The 18,245-nt window shown below is 36.1% G+C and overlaps 1 protein-coding gene across 2 annotated transcripts in view; it reads right to left on the reverse strand.

Moving 5' to 3' along the window:
• Window positions 1-18,245, reverse strand: part of IPMK (inositol polyphosphate multikinase) — a 40,756-nt gene that overhangs the window by 13,435 nt on the left and 9,076 nt on the right. The window contains exons 3-4 of one of the 2 annotated variants that reach the window (XM_060034593.1): window positions 13,109-13,205; window positions 5,177-5,295 (exon numbers count right to left, since the gene is read on the reverse strand). In XM_060034593.1, the coding sequence (XP_059890576.1) occupies window positions 5,177-5,295; window positions 13,109-13,205 (216 nt within the window). Of the gene's footprint in view, window positions 1-5,122; window positions 5,296-13,108; window positions 13,206-18,245 lie in introns of both variants that reach the window. The other variant, XM_060034592.1, reaches the window with a different exon arrangement.

Genomic DNA, 18,245 nt, shown 5'->3' on the forward strand with positions numbered 1-18,245 from the left:
GATACTGTGTTTTTCACAAATTGAAGGTTTACGGCAAGCCTCCATTGAACAAGTCTATCAGCACCATTTTTCCAACAGCATTTGCTCAGTTCATGTCTCTGTGTCATATCTGGTAATTCTCGCAATATTTCAAACTTTTTCATTATTATTATATTGTTATGTTATGTGATCAGTGAATTTTGATGTTACCATTTAATTGTTTTGGCACTTTTTTAGCAATAAAGTATTTTTAAATTAAGGTATGCCCATTGTTTGTTTAGACATAATGCTATTGCATACTTAACAGATTACAGTATAGTGTAAACGTAACTTTTATATGCATTGGGAAACCAAAAAATTCTTGTGACTTGTTTTATTGTGATATCTGCTTTATTGCAGTGGTCTGGAGCTGAACCCACAATACCTCCAAGGTACGCCTGTAAATAAACAATGTAATACTATTCAGTCATGAAAAAGAAGGCAATCTGCCATTTGCAACAACATAGATGGACCTTAAGGGCATTACGCTAAGTGAAATAAGCCAGATAGAGAAAGACAAATACTGCACAGCATCACTTATACATGGAATCCAAAAAAACAAACCAAACTTATAGAAAGAGAGAGTAGAAAGTGGTTACTAAGGTCTGGGAGGAGGTGGGGGAAATAGGAAGAGGTTGGTATTCATCACTCAGTTATAAGATGAATAAAGTCTGAGGATCTAATGTAAAACATGGTGACTAAATTGATAACACTGTATTGCATAACTGAAATTTGCTAAGAGGGTAGAACTTAAATGTTCTCACACACACAAATAAAAGATAAATATGTGAGGTGATGGATATGTTAATTAATTAGATGAGTGAATCCTTTCACAATGTGTATGCATATCAAATCACCACAATGTTTACTTTAAATATCTTTATGTCAATTATACCTCAATAAAGCTGGGGAAAAAAAGACAGTGTGGTTCTGGCATAAAGATAGACAATATGGATCAACAAAAGAGAACTGAGAGTCCAGAAATAAACTCTTACATTTATGGTCAGTTTATTTTCAACAAGGGTGTCAAAAGCATCCAGTGGGGGAAAGAATGGTCTTTTCAATAAATGGTGCTAGGACAACTGAATATCCATATGCAAAAGAAGAAGTTTGACCCCTTCCTCAAACCACACCCAAAAAACTACCTTAAAATGTACACACATCTCAATGTAAGAGTTAAAACTATAGAAGAAAAATAGGAGTAAATCTTCATGACTTTAGTTTAGGCAATGGTTTCTTAACTATGACACCAAAAGCACAAGTAACAAAAGACAAAAAAAAAAAATTAGACTTCAAAATTTAAAACTTTTGTACTCCAAAGCCATTATAAAGAAAGTGGATAAACAATCCACAGAAAAAACCCAAATTAAAAATGGGCAAAGGATTGGAATAGACATTTCTCCAAAGAAGATATACACATGGTCAACAGCACATGAAATGAGGCTCAATACCATGAGCCATTAGGGAAATGCAAATAAAAACCACAATGAGGGCTTCCCTGGTGGCGCAGTGGTTGGGGGTCCGCCTGCCAGTGCGGGGGACGCGGGTTCGTGCCCCGGTCCGGGAGGATCCCACGTGCCGCGGGGCGGCTGGGCCTGTGGGCCATGGCCGCTGGGCCTGCGCGTCCGGAGCCTGTGCTCCGCGGCGGGGGAGGCCACAGCGGTGAGAGTCCGCGTACCGCAGGAAAAAAAAAAAAAAAAAAACCACAATGAGATACCACTTCACATCCACTAGGATGGCTTATAGTTAAAAAAAGAAAAAGAGAGAGAGAGAGACAATAACAAGGTTTGGGTTTTGGGTGAGGATGTGGAGAAACTGGAACTCCTATATATCACTGGTAGAAATGTAAAATGGTGCAGGAACTTTGGAAAAACACTTTGGCAGTTTCTGAAAAAGTTAAACTTAATCATAGCACCCACCAATTTCAAATTCAGGAACTACCCCCCCAAATAAAAACATAACGACTTGTATATGAATGTTCATGATAGCATTATTAATAATAGCCCCAAAGTGGAAACAACCCAAAGTTGACCAACGAACAAATGGATAAACAAAATGTGGTATATCCAAACAACAATAAAAAGGAATAAAATACTGATTTATGCTAACATAGACAAACTCTGAAAACATTATTGAAAGAAGCCAGTCACAAAAGACCACCTATTGTATTACATGATTCCATTTATATGAAACGTCCAGAAGAGGCAAAGCTATAGAGTCAGAAAGTAGATTAGAATTGTCTATGGCTAGGGGGGTTGGAAGTTGGAAGGAAATGAGGAGTGACTGCTAATAGGTACGGCATTTCTTTTGGGGTGATAAAAACGTTCTACAATTGAATATGATGGCTGCCCAACTCTATGAATATACTAAAACCAATCAATTGTATACCTTAAATGAGTGAATTGAATGGTATATAAATTATATCTCAATAAAAATGTTATTAAAAAATATAAACAGAGGAACCTCATTTGTCTGGGGAAATAACACAACACGGGAGAGCAAAATCATATCTTAAAGTCAATGGAAATCCACTGAAGAGTTTTTAAGCTGGAGAATGTCACAATTAGATATACATTTTACAATGTTTGGAGAACAGACTGGAAGAGAGCAAAACTGACATTGAGAGTTCAGTAAAGATACTAGTCTAGAGAGGAATAATTTTGACAATGGGACTCAGATGCTTGGGAATTAACATCAACAGGATCGATGGATGGCTCTGAGAGGTGATGGTACTGTGAGGTTTCTCACTCGTAAAACTGGACGTATGGTGATGCCATTTACTGAGACAGAGAATAACAGGTTTGCTGCTACTGTTGTGGCTGTTATTTTGCAAGACAGATCTATGTCAGTTTTTTACATATTAGTCCTAGATGTCTTTAAGTTATCCAAGTAAAATGTCTAATAGGCTGTTAGCTATATAGATTAGGAGATCAAAGAAAAACCAGAAGCTGAAAATATATGTTTGGGAGTTATCAGTGTAAGTGAAACTGAACCAATGAGAACAAAGGACGCTACCTAGGAAGAAATAAAAAAGAGAGGGAGGCAGTAAAATGGAACTAAGCGGAATCCCTCAATATTTAAAGAACAAACAGAAAGAAATGAGCTGGCAAAGAAAACTGCAAAGTGGTCTTAGGAAAAAAACAAGAGAGGGTGTAGTGTTATGGACACAAAAAGGAATGTTTCAAGGAGGACCTAGTCAGTGTTGAAGGCTGCTTTTCAAAGTGAAGTAAGGTGAGTAATGAAAAATGCCATTTGGATTTAGTGACATGGAGACGTCATTAGGGAACTTCATGAGACGCCAATCTAGTGGCATGATGAAGCCGAAGCCAGACTGGAATGGATTGAAAAATACTGAGTGGGAAGTAAGGCAAGAGAAACAAACGTAACTAGTTTGGGTGCAAAGGCCAAACAATTTAAATCCATTGCTGGAGAGCAGAACAGGATAAAGATGGGTTTTGATTTTTTTTTTGAGAGTGATTTGAACATATTTAAAACAAAAGGAAAAAAGAGTAAAGGAAGACAGAAGTTGAAGATATAAAAAGGACAAGAGAGAATCAACAGTATTAGGCTCCTGAAGAGGTGGGAGACAATGAGATCCAGAGGACATAGGGAAGGGCTGTCCTTAGGAAGATGGAAAATTCTTCAACGTAACAGGAAGGAATAAGGAGGAAATGAAAGCACTTGCAGGTTAGGTATGTACATCTGTTAGCAGGAAATTAAAGGAAATCCTGTGTGATGGCTTATTTTTTCTGAAGCAGAAGGCAAAGTTATCTGCTAAAAGAGAAGGAAAGCAGGAGGGTGAGAGATTTGAAAACAGTAAAGGTTTAAATAACTACCCAGTCAGATTCCTTTGAGATGTTTATTCCATGTTTGTTTTTACCATTATTCCACTACCCTTTTCCCCTTTACTATATACCCACATTTAATTAGAGTTTTCTAAAATGAAATAACTGTGTCAATAATTTCTTTGGTTTTATTTACAGACTACCAAATTCAACTGTGCTGTTTTAACTATCACAGTAACAATTCATTTATAATGCTTCCTATTAACTCTCCTGTTTAAAACTCAAAAGGAAGACTGTATATCATCTTACATGATGAATTTCAAAATGACCCATTATGTTTTTATAGAAGCAATAATTTATCATATATACAAATTTTACCTCCAGACATCTAGGCATACCATTTATTTAGAGGATTTTATTCCACATTCTTAACTGTGGCATATTGTTTGTGAAGATGGCCTCAACATCCTTGTGCACACTGCCATTTGTATTTTGACTTCCCTATTCCCACCATCAGAAGTGGGGTCTTCTTCTCCCTATCAATATGGACTGGACCTATGATGTACTTTGACCTATAAAACTCCATAGAAATGACAGAAAGTGATTTCCTAACCTAGATTTTAACAGCTCTTGTAGCTCTCACTCTTGCCTTCCTGGAATGTAGCACATGAAGAAGCTCCACTTAGCCTTCTGGAAGATGAGGAACCTCATGGGAAAAGGCTCAGCCAACAGTTAGTATCAACTTGTAGACATAAGAGTGAGGTTATTTAGACCACCAAGCCCCAGCTGAGCCATCAGATGAGTGCAGCCACAAGAGGGAACCTGGATGAGATCAGAAGAACTGACCACCTGAGCCCAACTCAAATTGCCAATCCAGAGAAACATGAGCAAAGAAAATAACAGCTTTAAATTACAGTCTGAAACAATAAGCTAATGTTTAATTTCACTTTTCTGTTTTAAATATACAGAAAAATTACTGAATATATAAACTTGCACTTTTCTCATGGGAAAATCATAAATAATATCACATTCACTTATCGTGTTACTTATTTTGCACCTAAACTTAAGACTTCTTTAATACAAAATTATCAGAGTCAGAGCCTTGAGGTTAAGCTATTCATTTACTTATTAATCATGTTCTGTATATCAGAATAATTCCTGACACTGCCCACATACCAGTGAACAGAAGAGGTAAAAATCTCTGCCCCACACTGGGGAGTTATGGATAACCTAATACCAAAATATATGTGACATCTATAATTTTCAAGGGAAGAACATGTAACAAGAAACGTGTATATTACACTAAAAATCACTCTTACCCTCATGCCAAGCACCAAGAACCCAATCTCTTCCATTAATGGGTACTTGCTGACCTGTTGCTGAATCTTCTCAGATGAAGCAAAAGGATCATAGCTTTTCCGCCCTATCTTTACATCCATTATACAGGGCTTATTAAATTTATGGGTCACATCTTCCAGTTTTAGGTATAAATCTGTTATTAAAGAAAAACTCTAATTAGTAATAGGAAAATATATTACTACTCAAGGAAAAACAAAAATGAGGAAATCTTAAAACTGAGAAAAAAGTTAAAACAAGTCCAGAGTCAACAATTATTATTACTCCACCTGAAAAGAGAGAGAAAAAAAAAAAAAAAAAAGACTGACCAACAAATTTATAACAGGTATAAATGTCCCAGAGAAACTCTTGCAGGAGATGGAATAAATAATATTCAACCATAAACAAAAGCTATGAATTAGATATAAGGCTTCCAAGGACATTAAAAAGGCAATGAGATTATTTTAAAGCTGTCCCAGAATACATTCTCCTTTTGAATATAGTTTATATCATATATGCCTCAGCAGATATCAATATTTTAATAATTTTAAGTCTTCATTTAAAATTAGTAATAGGAATAAATCCTTTCCACAGAGGACACAACAGGTATAGGTTAAGAAAGGTAAATCAATCCAAATGATGGTCCCTGCCAAATATACGTTCTAGTCTTACTAGTCCCAAAGGAAAAACAAATATCCTGCTTTTTAGAACACAAGAAATCCTCAAAAGTTCATCTGTAAATAACTTTGGCATCCTGTATACATCTTCCCTCAGAAAACTATTATAAATGGAGATTCGAGTAAAAAAATAAACATCCCAGTTATCACACACGGTAGCTGACCTTATAGTTTTAGCTTGAATAAGAGTCCAGGTGCACTGAGGGACAGAAGTAAGGAAAGAAATTCTTCCCCCACTTCCTGGGTGAATGAGTCTTCCCAAATAAAGTTCTGAATGAGATCGTAATTTTCAGTTACAAATGTAATACGAAGCACTTCTCGTAAAAACTTTTCCTCAAAGACAGAAGAGATTATATTTTCTTTTTATCAAAGTAACAAGGTTTTACTTCTTTAAAGTAAATAAAATTTAAGTAAATAAATTATTTTTAAAAATTTTATCTCTTAGTGAAAGGAAAATGGCGAGTGGGAGGATTATAACCTTGTAGAACTAGGTGAAGTCAAGTGACAAAAAAGGAACTGCAGCCTAAGAGACCAGCACTGGCAGAAACAAGAAGGAGCATGTCACATTTTAAGAAAGTTTCTAACAAATGGACATCTTCAACAGGATAAGAGAAAGTAAAAGGTCTGGACACACACATGAACCTGCCGACAGTGAAGGTAATGAGACAAGTAGGAATATGCTGATCAAGAAACTGGAACCCACCCATTTCTGTGCTTTAAAAGATAACCACAGGAGGGGATGAGAAGAAGAGAAAGGAGGTAGCGCAGGACAGGCCCCTTCAGATTCTCTTCCCAATTTCAGCTACCTTGAGCAAAACAGAAGGAAACCAATCCATCCTCTCCCTAAAGTTATATAAAAATTTCAGTAACTAGGCTTATATTTCAAGTATCAGAAAAGACTAATTAGATCCTAATATAGTAAATCATTAGCATTCACAAATTTATCATCATTAATTTCCATAACTCAAGAAACCCTAAAAGCCTTACTGAGGTGAGACTATGTATGGGAGTATAAAGATAGTGTGTAAACCTAGCTATCACAGCATCTATAGTTCAGCGTAGGGTTATTATTTTCTACTTGCCAATTTGGTAGTGATTAAAAACAAAAAATAACCTGTTTGTTGTAATAAGATAGAAACGTCAGAAGCTAGAGTAGAGACTTTGCAAACTGCATATAAAATCCCTATTTTTTCCTTCTCTTGCGAAGGAGAAAAATACAAATGCAAACTTTCTTTATAGTGGGAATACAATAAATGTTTGCTGAAAGAGTCAATGTTTGCCCTTCTCATTCTTACTGCCCAGGGGAACTTTGGGTTTGGCCTTTCTGATCCTGTAATAAATTGAGCCATTCCTTCAGTAAACAGGCTTAAGTATCATCGATTTTATTTGACATTTATTTTGACTAGGCAAATGTTTGTCACTATCTTACTTTCAGGTTCTTGATATGTTTTATATGATTGGAATTACCAAATAACTGCTAAATTATTATTAGCGTTAAGTTAATAATCATTAAATTAAGGCCTACTGAGAGTTGGTTTAGTGTATTCTTTTAGTTCTCTGGCCTTGATTTTTTTTAAGTGAAAAGATTTTGACATTTTCGTTTCTCTTTCCCTCTAAGTTATTAAAAAAAAAAAATCAAAACTTGCTTTAGAGATGCAGAGTTTTAAAAACAGAATATGATGTTATATATCTAGCAGCTTGCCACAACTGCTTTTGAATAAAATAGGTAAATAGGAAAATGAGGCATGATCTGAGCACTGAGATCTAAGCTGATTTTTTTTACAGGTTATTATCACTAGAAATTAATCTGAATACTAATTCCCTCTGAAAAAATGCTATTAGCAAATTATTTCAGTAGAAGACAGTTCAACTCAAAGTAGGTCAATCTCAAGACTTAATAGCTTAAATGACCAAAGGCATTTTACAACAGGGGAGGCTCATTTATAAGGCAATGCTACAGACTGGATAACAAAGGACACTTTTTCAGCTAAGCCCTTCTGGGTATAGTGGAACAATATTTTTCAATCTTTAGGTATGCAAAAAATATGTTCTAAAACTCCGTGGCCCAAATCTGATGGACTAAGAATAAGATAATGTTCTATCTGGAATAGTTTAGGTTCATTGTAACCAAGGTCAAAGAAATAAATTAAACTATATTAATATGATGTTTGGAAAATAATTATGACTATTTGATATGATGTAACTTGTAAGTAAAGACAGATTTTTGAATATTAAAACATGAAGAGAGCTGATTTTTTCATATATACACATATATATGCATGTGTGTATAAATCATAAAGATAGCAAAATAACTACATATACTTTTTTAAATTCTTAAAAGCTCTATTTAGGACAACAGATTCTGATGAAGCCAGTCTGTCAGAGGTCTAAGGACTGGCATTTGTGAACCTCGGAGCTAAAAGATATTCTATTAAGCTTAGTCTTGGTATTTGTATAATAAATAATAGGACATCTATTTTTCATAAATACATGGATCTCATTACAAGAGGTCACACTGACTAGAAGTATAGTTTAGTTTAACAGGCTGTGGCCATAAGGGATATATCTGTTATTTACATATTAATTTATGGAAAATATATATAGAATTTCCATAGTTCCTTAATTTTTTGAGGTAAAAATCATGAAGATAACTACCAGGTATTCTAAAATACGCCACTTCATGCTGTTATAAGCAGACTATTAAGTAAGACTTCTCAGTGGCTATACCAATGGCATAGTTAACATGCTCAAAATATTTATATATTTCATGCTGTTGATGATAGTATGTATAAGATTACACAAGGTTACTATGAATGCAAAAGCTTTTCTATTTTAAATATATTTTCTATTTAAATATATACGATTAAATATAACTATCTTAAATATTAATATAAATTAAATACTTATGTTGTTTTCTAATACATTAAGCATAAAAAAATTCTACTGATGGAATATAGTCCGACACTCTTAAGAAAAAAAAAGGCAGAATATTCCCCAGTATCAAAGGAGAAAAAAATAAAAATATCTGAAATACTGTGGAAAAACTGAAAGACCTACAAAAAACTAAACAGTCAAGATGAGATAACCAGTTCTTTTAAAGGAAAGACAAGGGTGAAGACATTTAGAGAGTTCAAGAAAGACTTATTCAGATCCCCTTAATGAATATTATTGATTGTATAAATCATTAGAATATGGGTTCCAAGTTTCATCACATTCTTCCCCACCGTATCTAGGTACTGGCTACCATCTTCATTTCTGAACCCCCCAAAAAGGAGAAAAGGCCTGGTGGTGAATCCCTGCCCATCTATGAAGCCAAATTTCTGTTTTTCACATCAATCTTCAGCTATTTCTAAGAGTAACGGAAGCTGAAAGTAAAAGGAATTATAAATAGAAGAGACCTTGAGCCTCCAAATGTGGGATAAAGGGAACAGCTAATTTCAGTCCATGCTTCCTGAAACTTGACTAGTAGCTAGATCCAGAAACCTACCAATCAATGAGACTGGAGATTACATTTCGGAACTCTCAATTGGCTCAAACCTACTTGAAGATACACTTTTCCATTCCTCCAAATAACTATCAATAAAAGGCTTTTGATAGTACATGTACTAGGCATCTATGTACTTACACACAAGTAAAATGAGATTTAATACGTATAAATAGCTCCAAATCTTCAAATGTAATTACTAACAAATGTTTTACCTTAAAAAACAAAAATAAAACCCACTGGTCATGTTCTAAGGTTTGCTAATGGTGATGACTATATAACTCTATAACAAAAAACTACTGAATTGTATACTTTAAATGGGTGAGTTTTATGGTACATAAATTATATCTCAATAAAACTGCCATAAAAAATTTAAAAGAAAAAAAACCCTATTGGTCACGACATCCTTATGCTTCTCTTAAGTGACAATAATTTGCTGAGCAAACTGGCAGTACTTTCTACATCTTACAACTTTGGATTATAAGAATTATACAAAGCTGTATAAAACTCTACCCTGAGCACATAAGAAAAGATGCTCAAATAAAAAGAGGAAATAAAAAGTCAAGAAATAAATTATGTCATTAACTTAATACTATGTAAAGTTCAGTAATACAAACCAGTTTTCTACTAAAATTTAAGAAAATATTTGTTTTCATGATCCCGTGGGCTAAAGATGTCAAAGAGTTTCCTATCTTATATTTATTTCATTTACAATCAAAATGATAAAAACAGAAAGATGAGTCCATGAACTCTCTAGCAAAATCAAAGCTGAACAATCTGTATGGTGCAACAGTTTTATCTAACTCCTTCCATAGCTAAAAAACTGGCAACAGGACTTCCCTGGTGGTGCAGTGGTTAAGAATTCACCTGCCAATGTAGGGAACCCTACATGGGTTCGAGCCCTGAGCTGGGAAGATCCTACAGGCCGCGGAGCAACTAAGCCTGTACGCCACAACTACTGAGCCTGCGCTCTAGAGCCCTCAAGCCACAATTACTGAAGCCTGCACACCTAGAGCCCGTGCTCTGCAACAAGAGAAGCCCCCACAATGAGAAGCCCGTGCGCCACAACAAAGAGTAGCCCCCACTCGCCGCAACTAGAGAAAGACTGCTCACAGCAATGAAGACCCAATGCAGCTAAAAGTAACTAAATTTAAAAAAAAGAAAAAAAATTGGAAAGGAAGGGAGTTCCCTGGTGGTCCAGTGGTTAGAACTCGGCGCTTTCACTGCTATGGCCCAGTTCAATCTCTGGTCGGGGAACTCCCCCAAGCCACGAGGCGCAGCCAAAAAAAATTGTTTGTTTTTATTTTTTAAAATAAATTAAAATGGGCTTCCCTGGTGGCGCAGTGGTTGAGAGTCCGCCTGCCAATGCAGAGGATACGGGTTCGTGCCCCGGTCCGGGAGAATCCCATATGCCGCGGAGTGGCTGGGCCCGTGAGCCATGGCCGCTGAGCCTGCGCGTCTGGAGCCTGTGCTCCACAACGGGAGAGGCCACAGCAGTGAGAGGCCCGCGTACCGCAAAAAATTAATTAATTAATTAAAATATTTTTTTTTAATTGGAAAGGCATAGGAAATTCCCTGAGACAATTGGTGGTATTACAGGACTACTCTAAATATGTATACTTCTATTGACATTTTCTCCTCTCTTTTCTCATTTTCCTCACCTCATCTTTTCATCTCAGTAGCACCAATATCTCCATTTATATTAAAATAAGAGTATTAGAGTTTACAAAGCATTCTCACATAACGTGATCTTCACAACTCTATGTGATATTATTTTCCATTTATAGAAGAAAAGTGGAGCTCAAAAGGTTAATGAGTTAGCAAAGTTCACAAAATTTGGAAATAACCAATGTAGAAGCCAAGTCTTCTGACTTCAAAGTTACCGCTCTACAATACATTAGCAGAGATGTCCCTCAAGATTATTTGGTATTGAAGACCAAAAAGGCTGTTGATTGCTAGTAAGTCTTTGATTTTTAAATCATGTGCCAGTAATCCTAAACTATAAAATGTTACTTTCAATTAAAATATTTCCTTACCCAGATTCTTTCAGTATACTCTACTTTTCAAAATAATGATGCTGTATGCTCAGTTATTCTACCCCTTATTTTTTATTTTTTTTATTTTTTGGTTTGGCTGCACTGCACAGCATGTGGTATCTTAGCTCCCCAACCAGAGATTGAACCCATGCCTCCTACAGTGGAAGCGGGGAATCCTAACCACTGGACAGCTAGGGAATTCCCTCTACCCCTTCTAAATAATTTTTTAAACTGAGCATTTAACTACCCCGAGGCTAGATTAGATAAGGGAAAGGAAGGGAAGGGGAAAGAAAGAGGCAGGGAGGGAGAAAAGAAAAAAGAAAAGGAAAGGAAAGGGAAAGAAGGGGAGAGGGGCGGGGAGAGGAGGGGAGAGGAGAAGAGGGAAGGAGAGCAAAGCAAAGCTCACCGCCCCCCCATACAACTGAAATACAGAAGAATCCTAAATACCCTGGGGAACCACTGATTTACTATTATCTGAGGATACTCACAGGGAGATACCATGATTCCCTATTAATGAAACTTCGCAAAAGTAGTGAATGAGTAAAAGGGAGACAAAGAACCGAGGAAAAGAACAAGCTGAAACTGTTCAGAGGAGAAAAGGAGCCCCCTTCTCTTCCTGTTCTCAAAATGTGGTTCAAGCACTATCTATATCAAAAAAAACTTGAAGCTTTTATTTAACAAGCATATCACTAAACTCCAACACAGATCTGCATAATCAAAATGTCTGGGAATTGAGCCTATTAATTTGCATTTTAACAAGCCTATGGGTTATTCTTAAACTAAGTCAAGTTTGAAACTCTTCCCTCATTCATGAATCTTCTTCAATCGTTAGCAGTCACACTACCAGTTTAACTGAATTCTGTCTGCTGTCAAAGGCCTTGATGTGGCAAATACTGCTTCAAGTATTAACTAATATTAAGAAAGAAATGCTATGCCCTTACATAGATCATTTTGTCCTCTAACTATGAAACTTACCAGTATTTTTTAAAAGACTGCTATTTAAAGCATGCAGGTGGGGGATGAAGGAGTGATACAGACAGTAGGGAGGAAGGTACACAAAGAAAATATTTTTCTTGATTTTCTTTTTTCAAAATGGGAAAAGAAATTGCTCAATATGTTCAGAAGGGGCTTCCCTGGTGGCGCAGCCGTTAAGAATCCGCCTGCCAATGCAGGGGACACGGGTTCGAGCCCTGGTACGGGAAGATCCCACATGCCACAGAGCAACTAAGCCCGTGCACCACGACTACTGCCCCTGCGCTCTAGAGCCCGCGAGCCACAACTACTGAGCCCGCGTGCCACAACTAGTGAAGCCCGTGCACCTAGAGCCAGTGCTCCGCAACAACAGAAGCCACCGCAATGAGAAACCCGTGCACTGCAACAAAGAGTAGCCCCTGCTCGCCGCAACTAGAGAAAGCCCGCGTGCAGCAACAAAGACCCAATGCAGCCAAAAATAAATAAAATAAATAAATAAATAAATTTATTAAAAAAAAGAAAAAGTTCGGAAAAAAGAATATCTGTAAATTAATACGGTATTAAATACTAGTATATATATTTTCATTCAATTATAAGAGATTGGTTATTAATTTGTTTATGCTATCTAAGAAACTGGTTATGAACAGCAAAAATACTAATAAGTTTTCTTTCATGAAGAGAAAAAGTAGTAAGAAAAATGGATATATTGTTTTTATATACTAGGCTTAATCTTATTTAAGCCTTTTAAAAAGCAACTCTCTTGAATTAAGACTAAAAGATGGATTTTAAAGAAAAGATTACCATTTGGTGCAGTGGGAGGTGACCAGATACCGTAGTATTTTGGCAAATATTTTCGTAGCTCTAAAAGAACACCATCAGTACAATCAGCAGCATAAACCTGAAACAAACAGAAATATAATATTTGCATGTTAGTTTCTTATAATGCTTTATTTATAATTGCCCCACACATTTCTCAAATAACACACTACTGTTGAATCATAATTTATCTGGTATGAGTTTTAACTGGAAGTAAATCTGGGGAAAAAAAAAGATTATTATGTGTCTTCAGTGAAAAACCATGTACTGTTTAGAGCACATTCTTCTTGGTTATGTAATTCTAGCCTTTCACTGTCCTTGAACTATTTTACAACAAAGTAAGTTATAGATAATTCTTAGCGAATGCAAAAGAATTCTTGCCCACAGACATGAAAATAATTTCTGGCCTAGAGGAGGGTCAAATGACTTCCCTCCAACCCCGCTGAAAGGGGAGAGTTTACAGTGTTCTTATGTACACTCATTCCACCTTCCCTTTAAGCCATATAAATTTGTGCTTCTTTGACTTCTCTTTTGAACCAGTTTTAAATCTGCCTAGTTCCCTCATTAAATGATGAGTTTAGCAAAATCTTTACCATGTATTTGTTTTATATCTGTAAGGAAATTGTGATTTTACCTCAAAAAAAAATACCGTTTAACTCAATGCAAGTCTAACTATTATTTTGTGTTTTTTTGTGTGTTTTTTTGCAGTATGCGGGCCTCTCACTGTTGTGGCCTCTCCCGCTGCAGAGCAAAGGCTCCGGATGCGTAGGCTCAGCGGCCATGGCTCACGGGCCCAACCACTCCGTGGCATGTGGGATCTTCCCAGACCAGGGCACGAACCCGTGTCCCCCTGCATTGGCAGGCAGACTCTCAACCACTGCGCCACCAGGGAAGCCCAAGTCTAACTATTATTGCTCATTTAATTCTTTGATTTATAACCAGTAATAATTCTAGAAAAGACTAGAAATATCCAGATATCCTGGAACTAGATTCTTAACTTTTTTCCTAGAAAAAGAGAGAAAATATTTTTGTTTTAAAAACAACTTGTAAGACATCTTATCCCATTAACTCTTGTCAAATACGGTCTACCTAATTATCCAAAACCACTTAAGTTTACTCATGTAAAATGCTCATGAAATCTCAGTATCAGAATTCTACGTGTCACACCACATTTATGTCAAGTAGTTACATACAACATAATTCTACAGAATAAACTCAAGTATGGCAGAAACTCACCAAATATCCACATGATACATTGTATTTCCCAGGTTCCCCTATTGAAATATGAGCATAAGTGATATTAGTCACTTATGGGCCAAGGTAATTAAGAGCAGGGTGTACCTTATCATCCCTCTGTTCCTGGCACAATGAGAGTGAGGGCACAGAGTGTTCATGATGACCTAACGACAAGATGGAGGAACCAAGTATATCTCTATGTACTTACCTAAAGAAGTCTATGATATATTTATAAGTGAAAAGATAAAAACTGGAAGAGTAGAAAGGTAAACTTTCTCTTCTTACTTTAAATATTTTTTTAAAGTAGTAAGACTGGTATTTACTGCAATATGCCAAGCAAGATAACCTAAAAAGCTTTCTACCTAGAAATGTAGGATAAAATATAACAAATATTTTCTTAAACGCATAACTGAGCTCCCAAGGTTAAAAAGGAAATTCATAGGGATCTAAAATAAAGAGGAAACCCGAAGTGCTAAGCTGAGCAGTGATGTTGGGCTCATAGAGGTCCACTCTGAAGCCTTGAACCAAAGGATATCTGAACTTAAGGACTTGTCATAGATGAGGATAGAGCTACTATACCGAAACAAGGAGAGTAAATAAAGAACGTTTTGGTCAAGCTGATAGAGAAAAAGAGAAAAACAGCAAATAAACAATATCGGGAATTAAAAGGGAGTCATAACTAAACTAGCACAGCATTTTAAAAAATACTATGAAGAACTCTGCCGGTGGGTAATTATATAAAACAAACTACAATCTGTATTTTACTATCACATTAACAAAGAAAAAATCAAGACATTTAAGAAACTGAATCATTAGTTTAAAAATACACCCCTTGGGGAAGGGTAAGCTGGGACTAAGTGAGAGAGTAGCACTGACATATATGCACTACCAAATGTAAAGTAGATCGAAGCAGCAGCATCGCACAGGGAGATCAGCTCAGTGCTTTGTGACCACCTAGAGGGGTGGGATAGGGAGGGTGGGAGGGAGATGCAAGAGGGAGGGGATATGGGGATATATGTATACATATAGCTGATTCACTTTGTTATACAGCAGAAACTAACACAATATTGTAAAGCAATTATACTCCAATAAAGATGTTTTATATATATATATATATATACACACACACACACACACACACACACACACGCACACACATACACACACACATCCCTTCCAAGGAAAGAATGAGAGAAAAAAGATGGATGGAAAGGAGGAAAGGAAGAAAAAGACCACAGGCCACTCAGATGAATTCAAGCCTTTAAGGAACAAAATCCTTATCTGATACAAATTCTTCCACAAAATAGAGAAAGAAATGCTTCTCAACTCATTTTATGACGCTAAAAGAAACCTGATATCAAAACCAGACAAGGACAATATGTGAAGAAATAATAGTCCAATCTCACTTATGAGTATAGCTGGAAAAAATCTTAAATAAAACACTAGCAAACAAAATCCAGTAATGCATATTATTAAAAAACAAATTTAAAAAGACACGTCCAAGTAGGTTTTATTTCAAAAATGGAAGGTAGTGTAATGTTAGAAATCTATTATGGCATTTACCACGTTAACAGATTAAAAGAGGAAACTCATATGACCTTTTCAACAGATACAGAAAGGCAGCTGAAAAATATTCAATACCCATTCGTATTCTGAATTGTTTCTTGAAATAAAAATAGGAAGGATGTTACGTATCTTCTTCTCCTTCCCCAAGAAGCTCATTTGAATCGACTGCATCAAGGGGGGTTCCTTGCCCTCTTGCCATTGTCTCTTCCTGGTACAAGAGACTGGAGGGTAGGAGAAGACTTGAGGTCAGCTTATTTACTTCTCTAGTTCCCTCCTTATCAGTTCAAGTCTTCTCATAAAGTTACCCTCCCAGAGTTCCAACAACCACTCCCTCTCCTTGCCGATTAGGCCCAGGGATGGTATGGCATTATCTCTTGCAGGTGGCCTTAAACTCTGACTACAGTTCTTTTATTAAACTGACAGAGTGCACCATTTGTTCCTTGACAGAATCTTGACTCACAAAGAAAGCAATTTCCTTAACCTGGGGAGAAGTACCTCTCAAAAACTTAGATTGAAAGTCATACTTTAAAGGGGAAATGTTAGAAGCACTTCTACTAAATGAGAGGAAGATGCCCCCACCATTGCTTCAATTAAGCACTGAACTAAAGTCCCTGACTGCAAGGGATGCATGCGGGTTTGATCCCTGGTCGGGGAACTAAGATCCCACATGCCTCGCGGTGCGGGCAAAAAACAAAAAGATTTCAGCAAGATTACTATATATAAGAACACTATACAAATATCTATTTCATTCTTGTGTATTAGCAATCATTGGAAAACTTAATTCAAAAAAATACTATTTACAATAGAAACAAAAAATAAGGTACCTAGAATAAATCCAACAAATTATGTGCAAGACTTTTGCAGAGTAAATATAAAATACTTTCCTCAAAAAAGAAGCAGTGTTAGCAGTTAAAAGCATATTCTAGAGATAAGACTGCCTATGTTCAAATCCAGGGGCCATCATTAACTGTTTGAATGATCTTGGTCAAATTATTTAAACTAATTTTGCCTTAGTAAAAAATGAGGATAAAAATAGTACCTAACTCACAGGTTGTTGTTAAATGAGCTAATGGTGGTAAAGCATTATAGCAGTACTTGTTTTTTGTTTTGGTTTGCATCGTTTTTTTACTTGCACTAAATTTAAGAGCTATAGTTATAAAATTCTTAGAAGAAAATATAAGCATAAACCTTCATGACCTTAAATATGACACAAAGTCTATGCTTCGAAGGACACTAACGAGAAAGTGAAAAGACAACCCAAAGAACAGGAGAAAATATTTACAAATCACGTATCTGATACAGGATTTGTATCTAAAACATGGAAAAAAGGTAAAGACAACCCAATGAAAAAATGAGCAAAAGATCTAACTAGACATTACTCCAGAGAAGAAACACACATGGCCAATAATGTGATGTTCAACATCATTAGCCATTAGGGAAATGAAAATCAAAACAAACCACAGTAAGATTAACACTTCACACTCACTTGACTGCCCATTAAAAAAAAAATAATAATAACTAACGTGTTGGTGAGGATATGGAGTAACTGGAACCCTCATACATTAGTGGTGAAAATGTAAAATAGTGCAGCCACTTTGGGAAACACTTCTGACAGTTCCTCAAGTAGTGAAGTGTAGAATTATTGTATCACCCAGCAATTCCACTCCTGGGTATATATCTAAAATAACTGGAAACAGGTACTCGAACAAATACTTATACATAAATGTTCATAAAAGCACTATCTACAAAAGCCAAAAGATGGAAACAATCCAAATGTTCTTCAATGGGTGAATGGATAAACAAAATGTGGTATCTAAGTATAATGGAGTATTACTCAGCCATAAAAAGGAACAGAGTACTAATGCATACCACAAACCTTAAAAACATGCTCAACAAAAGAGGCTAGACACAAAAAGTCACATATTGTGAAACTCTAATTATACGAAATACCCTGAATAGTTAAGTCCACAGAAAGCAGATTGGTGGTTGGCAGGGATTGGGGGGAGGGAGGAATAAGGCATCATGGCTTAATGGGTACAGGGTTTTCTTTCATGTGATAAAAATGTTCTGTAACTAGACAGAAGTGGCAGTTGCAAAACACTGTGAATGTTCTGAAGAATACTCCTAGCACACCACTGTAAAGCAATTATACTCCAATAAAGATGGTAAATAAATAAATAAGTTTTAAAAAAGGTACTCCTAGTAATATGGTTAATTAGATGTTAAGTGCCCCCCTTCACCCTTACCCTCCTTTGGAGTTGCACAGTACACATTAGCACATTCAAGGCTCTAAGAAATCCTGTAGTAAAAAAACACCTAT

The sequence above is a fragment of the Delphinus delphis genome, chromosome 16 (assembly GCF_949987515.2).
Source record: "Delphinus delphis chromosome 16, mDelDel1.2, whole genome shotgun sequence".
Classification (NCBI taxonomy): domain Eukaryota; kingdom Metazoa; phylum Chordata; class Mammalia; order Artiodactyla; family Delphinidae; genus Delphinus; species Delphinus delphis.